Below are 9,070 nucleotides of genomic sequence, written 5' to 3' on the forward strand. Positions count from 1 at the left end.
CCTCTATTCTTCATTAATTCACTCATTACCCAACGAATATTCACTGAGAAAATAAGTGTGTGTTTAATACATACCATACATTATATATTAAGTAAAACTAGATAGTAAAATAAAAATACTCCCCCAAATTAACTTAGTTTTAAACAGAGATAAATTCTTTGACAGAAGAAAGTGGATGCTATGAGTGTGTAACAGAGAAACCCAAGGAAATCTATGTGTGGTCTGTCAGGGAATCCCTTTCCTGAGCAAGTGGCATTAAACTGAATTCAAGGGATGAGTAAGAGTTAACTGGGTGAACAGGCATGAAGAGGGCATTCTAAACAGAGGCAATAGCTCATGAAAAGGCTTTGCAGTAGGCTTTAGCATGGCATGTAGAAGGAACTGAAAGAAGGTCAATGTGATTCAGGGAGAGAAGAGAAAAATTCAATAAGCTGGGATACATAAAGCTAAAGTCTTCTGCTTTTCAAAAGCATTATTAATTCTGTGCTTCATATGGAACCAGAGAAGAACCTGTATAGCAAAAGCAATCTTAAGCAAAAAGAACAAATTGGGAGGCATCAATTTGCCAGACTTCAATCTATACTACAAGGCTATAGAAACTAAAACAGCATGGTACTGGCATAAGAACAGAGACATAGACCAATGGAACAGAACTGAGAACCTGTATATAAAACCATCCTCATATGACCATCTAATCTTTGACAAAGCAGACAAAACCATACACTGGCTAAAAGAATCCTTATTCAATAATGGTGCTGGGAAAATTGGATAGCCACATGTAGAAGACAGAAACAGGATCTGCACCTCTCACAAAAATCAACTCATGGAAGATAAAAGACTTAAACTGAAGACATGGAACCATGAGAATTCTAGAAGAAAATGTTGGGAAAACTCTTACAGACACTGGCCTAGGCAAAGATTTATGAAGAAGACCCAAAAGGCAATCACAGCAACAGCAAAATGAATAAATGGTACCTGATCAAATTAAAAAGCTTTTGCACAACAAGGAAACTATCACTAGAGCAAACAGACAATCTACACAATGGGAGAAAATATTCACATGTTACACATTGAATAAAGGGCTGATAACTAGAATCTATATAGAACTCAGGAAAATCAGCAAGAAAAAATCAAACAACCCTATCAAAAAGTAGACAAAGGACATGAACTGAAACTTTTCAAAAGAAGATAGACTAATGGCTAACAAACATATGAAAAAATGCTCAACATCTCTAATAATCAGGGAAATGCAAATCAAACCCATAATGAGATATCACTTCCATGAATATATACAATTATTATGTATCAATACAATTTTTTTAAAGTCCCAAAACAATAAAATCTGGTGTGGATGCGGAGAGATAGGAACACTCATACACTGCTGGTGGGAATTCAAACTAGTGCAACCTATGTGGAAAGCAATATGGAGATACCTCAAAGAGATACAAGTAGATCTACCATTTGATCCAGCAATCGCATTACCGGGCATCTACCTAAAAGAGCAAAAGACATTCTATAAAAAAGATATCTGCACTTGAATGTTTATAGCAGTACAGTTCACAATTGCAAAGATGTGGAAACAACCCACGTGCCCGTCAATTCATGAGTGGATTATTAAAATTTGGTATATGAATACAATGGAATATTACTCAATTATAAAAAACGACAATGATTTAGCACCTCTTATATTTTCCTGGATAGAGCTTGAGCCCATTCTACCAAGTGAAGTATCCCAAGAATGGAAAAGCAAGCACCACATGTACTCACCATCAAATTGGTATTAACTGATCAACACTTATGTGCACATATAGTAATAACATACATCGGGTGTCAGGCAGGTGGGAGAGGGAGGAGGGGATGGGTATATACAGACCTAATGGGTGTAGTGTGCACTGTCTGGGGGATGGAAATGCTTAAAGCTCTGACTCAGGTGGGGCAAAGGCAATATATGTAACCTAAACATTTGGACCCCTGTAGCACATTCAGGAACAACATTGATCGGGTGTTGGGCATATGTGGGTGGGGGAGGGGATGGGTGTATATATACATACATAATAAGTGCGATGCACACTGTCTAGGGGATGGACACGTTTGAAGCTCTGACTCGGGGGGGTGTGGGGGCAAGGGCAATATATGTAACCTAAACTTTTGTACCCCCACAATATGCTGAAATAATAATAATTAAAAAAAAGAAATTAAAAAAAATAAAAAAGTAAATGAAAAATGCCTTGTATCCAAAATATATAATAATATGAATAAGGAACTTTTACAACTCAACAAACTACCCAACTTTAAAAATGGGCAAGAGATTTGAACATTTTACAAAGGAAGATATACAGATGATATGTAAAAGACACAAAAAGATGCTCAACATCATTAGTCATTAGGAAAAAAAAATTAAAACCACAAAGAGATACCATTGTAAACACATTAGAATAACTGAAATGAAGAAGACTGACCACACCAAGTGTTGGCAGGGATATGGGGCAACTGAAATCACCAAGAATTATGATAGGAGTAGTACTGGAAAGAGTGACAATAATCCTCAAGAAATAAGGGGGAATGACTTGGGGTTTGGAAATGATGTTGAGGTGGGTTAGTGAGTGGTTTCATCTGATGTTATGAGACTCAACCCAGGTATTTCTCTGGACTAGGGAGGTAGAGTAGGCTGGAAAGAATAACGAAGGACAAGGATACCTAAAGGACACCCACTCCAACTCCAGGCTCAGTGGTAAGAGGAATGAGGAAGAAAAGGCAATCACTTCTTGAGAGAACTATACCTAATGTAGTGTACTCATGGGAGATCCAGGTTTTTAGATACCTCAATTTCAATGTGTTCCAAACTTAATTCCAACCCTTCCTCTTTACTCCACACAAATTGACAAATTACCTACCTCTTAACCTACTCTTTCTTTATGGCTCCTAATCTTGTGAATGGCATTGCCATCTGCTATGGGCTGAATTGTGTGCCCCCGCCCCCAAATTCATACGTTAAAGCCCTAGCCCCCAATGTGTTGGTATTTGGAGATGGGGCCTTTGGGAGGTGATTAGGTTTAGATGAGGTCATAAGGATGGGACCCCATGATGGCATTAGTGTCCTTATAAGAAGAGACACTAGAGAGCTTGTTCTCTCTTTAGCATGTAAGGACACAGCAAGAAATTGGCTGTCTACAAGCCAAAAAGAGAGCCCTCACCAGACTCAGTCATGTTGGCATCTTGATCTTGAACTTCTAGCCTCCAGAACTGTGAGTAAATAAATTTGTTGTTTAAGCCACTCAATCTTTGGTATTTAGTTATGGCATCCTGAAGTGATATCCACTCAATTGCCCAGGCTAGAAAATTGGGAATCATCTTTTTGCTTCACCCCCAACATTGAATCCAACACTATTTCCTGTTGGATTTACCTGCTAAATATCTCTGAAATAAGTTCATTTCTCTCCTTTTCCATGGTCCTTCCTTCCTTCCTTCCTTCCTTCCTTCCTTCCTCCTTCCTTCCTTCCTTCCTTCCTTCCTTCCTTCCTTCCTTCCTTCCTTCCTTCCTTCCTTCCTTCCTTCCTTCCTTCCTTCTTTATTGATGCTTAATATCTTTCAGGCTCTGTTAGGTGATAGCTATCCATGTCCGAGCCATCAGCATCTCTCATATCTTGGACCTAATTTTTTTTTCTCCTTTGTTTGGGTCACTTAGCCCCTAGTCTGTAGCCTGCAGAAGGAAATAAAAGGTTCTTTATCTTACAGCTTCTCTGATCTGTTATTTGTAGCAATATTAATGTCCCAGAAACCCTGGGCATAATTTCAATTTTGGGGCAAATTTTTCTTTCCTGGAAGTGGGTGTGATAGAAGAAATGATATTTATTGTTGCTCTTTTGTGATGGCAGAGAGAGAGTGAAGTATGGGAACAGGCAACCAATCTGGCAGCTGCATTTATTTTATAATAGAAATCAGACTAAAGATCCAACCAGAACAGGTTATAGTGAGTGGAAACATTATTAGGGGTGGGAGGCAGGAAAAAGAATGGAGTCTGATAATAGATATGGCAGGAAGGGTGGATCGCTTTTGGCAAAAGGAGAGTCAAAACACTGAAGTGTAGGGGAAATGCAGTAAAGTTTTACAGGAAAACTGAAGATTTTTTTCTGTTTATGTCATGCTGATTTAAAGTGCCATCACATAAAATTTTAAGATATAATTTCCCTAGCCCAATTGACAAATTACCTACCTCTTAAGTATCTTTAGTTGGCAAAGACAGGATGTGGTCATTTTACAAATTTTTTTCTCTTTGTGTTTGTAATCTAAGTTTCTAAACATGAAAAATAATAATAGCAGTAATAGCTAACATTTATTGAGTGTTTACTATGTTACAAACTACTATGCTTTACATACTTGTTTTGTTTAATGTCACAATGAGGATGATCCTGTGAGGAAGGTTCTGTTATTACCCTTGTTTTATAGGTGAGGAAATTGAGGCTCAGTACACTTAGCTAGTCAAAAGTTGATAACATAACATCTCGCTTGGCAAATCCCAGACTGACTGTCTCCTCTGGAACCCACTCTCTTAAATACTGGTCTCTCACATGATAGTTTTATTTAACTTTTCTTTTAATAAGTCTTTATGCTAGTCTTTATAATAGCTGTAAGAGAGTTTGAAAATGGTCTGAACATTCAGAGAAGAGTATCATCTTTTCCTTCTTTCTTACACACATTAAAAAAGTTTTTGACAAAAGTGTTACATTGAGAATTTTGGTCAAAATGTTAGGTTCCATAATTTTATGTACAAATCGGCCAAAACTTAATTTTAGAGTGTTTGGTAAAGAATGCAAACATTCCATTTAGCAATGAAGAACAAACCAATAAGATGAGCCCTGCATTTAGAAAAAACAAAATCTGTGTTATAAAATTCTTTGATCTTAGTTACTGGATATAAACTTTGCCCAAATAAATCAGAGCTGAAAGGCAATGTTTTCACTGACTATGTGGAACACCTAGGTGGTATGATATGGACTCTTAATTGTGACAGGAGAGTGCTTAATCTCAAAGTGAAACAAAAATCTGGACCATATGATACTCAAGGTTTTTCCAGAAAATCTGTAATTGTATCAATGTCCTTAGATAAGCTTATATCTAAATCATTCTATCTGATAGAATTCTGGAAAATTTTACTAAAAAGTTTCACCCAACTAAAAACAATTAAATAATAATATACATAGCTATTTTAAGGGATTAGAATTATAACTTTGCCATACACGAGGTATGTGACCTTGGACAAATTTACTTAGCTGTTCTTTGCTTTAGTTTTTGCGTCCATAAAATAAGGTTAATAATAAACCAGTTAGCACAGTGCCTACCATATAGTAAGTACTCAAGAAATGGTTACTTTAAACTGAAAGTTATTATTTCATTTGAGATTTGCTCATCCAATGTGTGATTTGCTAAATTCTCCTGTCCAGAGTACAGCCCAAATATGGGATGCATATGAAGATAAACAGAAGGATCAACGCCAGCAATGGATTTGAGGAGTCTGATTAAACTGAATAAACAACAGTTCAGACAAAATGAACACTTTAGTTACCCTATGAAGAGACATTACCTCTGGTTTGTAATTGGTAGATGTAAAAAGCCAATTGGGAAATTAGAGGTTCCTTTATATCCTAACTGTCTGAACAGTCACATGTTTTGCTACAATCCAGAGATATGAGGAGTAGGTCTTATGACTCATAGTCCAGTAAACACTTAATTAGATTACCCTGCTATTCAGGAATTCAAGGGTCTCTCCCTTATAATTTTGAAAAGACATGTTGATAATGTCCTTGGTGTATATATATGAACAGTTGTTAAATAATCTAAAATGGCTATAAAAGTATTACTTTGGCCAAGAGGTATTTAACTCAACATTTGTCAAGTATATCTTATTTTATGTCTTTGTAAGCCATCAGGAGGCTGAATAGATTTTTTATTCTTTTTTCTTTTTTTATTATTATTTCAGCATATTGTGGGGGTACAATAGTTTTAAAGGCAAGTTACTTAAACTTTATTGCCATGGTTTACTTACCTAGAAACGATGAGAACAATATTACTACAATACTGTAATTACTAAAATTATAATAAAATTGTGATAACTACTACTATCACTACTACTAATATTAATAACAACTTATCTCCTAAATTGTCTTTAAGACTAACTAAGGTAATATATGTAAAGTGTTTATAAAACGGCCAGGCATGATATAAGAGTTTGTTACTATTGTTATCCTGAGTACTTCCAAAGTCAATGAAAACAGAGGGAAAAACTAAATGGTTAATGTAAGCAAGGATTTAGTAAACTATTTAATTTCTACTTGGAATAACCCCTATAAATTCTTTTTCTCTTGATGAGCTAATTTGGAAACACATGTGTCTTTCTCCTGCTTTAGGGGTTTTCCAAAGTGCTTTTCTGAAAAGTTATGACATGTTAAAAAAAAAAACAAAACTCCAAGGCAAATCAAAAAGAGGAAGCAGAGAATTCTAAAATGTCTCCTTATCACATAACAGGCACATAGACTCCTGCTTTTTTTCTCCCACAGATTCCATGTGACCCTGCCGTGATGTTTGTCCATTGTGGAAGAAGTTTACAAAGTTCTGCCTGGGCTATGTGTGGGAATGGGGTTCTCAAGACATTCTTAGCTCTCTCTTCCACCCATTCAGGCTTTCCAGAATCCCCTCTCATAAAACACAGATTGTGTGAGCCAGAAAGCCCTTAAGGATCATTCTGTCAGACTCCTTTATTATATAGCTGGAGAAACAAAATTCTGGAGGGAGGGAGGGATTTTTCCAAGGTTACATAGGAAGCCACTGAGAATACAATTTAGTTGCTCTGATACCAACTAGTCCAGTGTTCTTTCTATCATATCACTTTGCCTTTTTCAGATAAGAATCTGTTTTCTTGTCATCTAAGAGGAGCCACACATCCAGGCATTCTTCTAGGACTCAGAGTAGGAAAATAATTACAAAATCTTTCTCATCTCAAGTCTAAATATTGAGATTTTTTTTTAAGAAGCCAAAGTCCAATGTCAAGAAATAATATATTCTGTATGCAGTTATAATAGCTGGAAAACTTACCTTCACAAAAAGCTCAATTTCAGGGTCTTCTTGAGTGCTGGGCCTCAGGCCTGCCATCTTTCTGTCTTTACTGCCAGTTGCCAGTCCCCTGCCTCCTGCAAAGTCCACAATATTTGTAGACCCTTCTTCCAATTTTATCCAAAAGCTCAAATAATGTTGGTATTTTAAGAGGAGAGAGAGTCTATCTTGTAGTAGACTGAGTCAGACATAGGGCCAGTCTCTTCTCTCAAAGGGTGGGATGTAGAAAATTCTAGACGCTTAAGAGCAGCTCTTGAATTTGTTTTACTTCTTCCTCTTGAACCAACATTTGAATCAAGGAGGAGCCAAAGGGGTGTGTGTAAACTGGCTGGCTAGAAGGGTGGGAGTGTTTCCAGAGAAGCTTCAATGCCATGAGTCAGCATAGGAGAAACACATACACACAAACACACACATACAGTGCTGGCTTCTATATATCAAGCATACCAGATGTTCTTTAGAGTCTCCCTTTGAGTCCTGGGCTCCATGCCCAGAAAAAGGCCTCTTATTTCTGTTCCTGTAACCTGACAGCTCTTCCAGGAAAAGAGCCAGAAATGATTTGGATTTTTATCATTGAAAAGGATGTTTATCCACTGTCTAAAAGAGGGCTAAAAAAATTGTACTTCATCAAATGTCTCCACCCCCAATTCTACTGCTCACACAGCCAGATTTCTGTTCTGGGTTGCAAATTTCACTTCTCTCTATAACCAAGGAACATTCACTGGGGTGGCTGAGTCTGGGGGCTTGTTCAGTGTGCCCCATCTAGTCCTTTATTTCTTGGAAGTGTGGACTGGGACAGATCACTTCCTTGTTTTGGCATTTGTTATCAGGAACCACAAGTAGTTCTGTATCTGCTTGTCAACTCTGGGAACAGCAGTAAAGTATCCAAACTGATCACACAGTGTCTATGATGTTTCTAACAGCTGTGTTTTCTGCCCACCCAGGCTAGAGCTGCGGACCCCTGGATTAATAAAACTCTTTGGTGGGAACAGTCTCTTCCTGCTTGGAGCAAAACTAAACATAGATCCACCAGATGGGCACCACCGTGACCCTCTCTCTACAGCACCAAATGTCCCCCACGCTCACCACATGGGCTGTACATGCACCTGCCATTGCCCTGTGTAAAGATTTACAGGGTTAAGAGGCTCTTGGAAAAAACTCAGCCTGTTCCATACCTACAGGTTCTAGGCAAGGGGTGGCTGATACGAAGGTGGGTGTTGTTTGGGTGAGGGAGAGACCTGATGATTTCCCAGATGGTCTGAAAAGTGAGAGTGAAATTGTGCTGGGCATCTGCTGAGCCAACCTTGAGGGTGAGTTTAGGACTGACTGTTTGGCAGGACTTGGTGACTGCTTTGTTTAGTCGTATTTTTATACTATTCATCTTACTCTTTGTTCATTCTGAAGACAATCAGTGAATGCTTACTCTGTGCCAGGATGCTGATCCACTGACTGAGACTGGCAGCATGGGAGGACAGGAAGTTTGGGAGGACATCAGGAATTCAACTTCAAGCCCACTCAGTCTGATGCATCCTCACCTTTCTGTCACTCTCTATATCTAATGAGTGCAAATCTTGTCACTTCTATATCCTGACTATTTTAAGAATTCATCGACTTCTCCTTGCCTCCACTGCTACTCCAAATTGCAAGCCAGCAACATTCTTTTTTAATTGATTTTAAAATTTTTATTTTAAAAGACCAAATCGTTGCTTGACCCTCAGGTCTCGTGGGAAAACCACTATCCTTACCATCACCACCACCACCACACCACCACTGCAACAACCAAAAAGGGCCTAATAATAGCCTATGTATTTTTCATTGATCTGTCTTTCCTTGTGCTGGTACCAGACTGGATAACTGCTTTATAGTTAAGTTTTGAAATCAGGAAGTGAAAATCCTCCCACTTTTTTAAACAATATTTTTTAGTTTTTATTGCATGTTTTGTACTTCTTTTGATAATTTTATTCCT

The 9,070-nt window shown here is 37.8% G+C and overlaps 1 protein-coding gene across 1 annotated transcript in view; it reads right to left on the reverse strand.

Moving 5' to 3' along the window:
- Positions 1-7,540, reverse strand: part of CLIC2 (chloride intracellular channel 2) — a 28,059-nt gene extending 20,519 nt beyond the window's left edge. Inside the window, exon 1 of the mRNA XM_045538093.1 lies at positions 7,090-7,540. Coding sequence (XP_045394049.1) covers positions 7,090-7,146 — 57 coding nt within the window. The 5' untranslated portion in view covers positions 7,147-7,540. The remainder of the gene's footprint in view (positions 1-7,089) is intronic.
- Between the last annotated feature and the right edge of the window lie 1,530 nt (positions 7,541-9,070).

Source organism: Lemur catta, chromosome X, assembly GCF_020740605.2.
Source record: "Lemur catta isolate mLemCat1 chromosome X, mLemCat1.pri, whole genome shotgun sequence".
Taxonomy (NCBI): Eukaryota; Metazoa; Chordata; class Mammalia; order Primates; family Lemuridae; genus Lemur; species Lemur catta.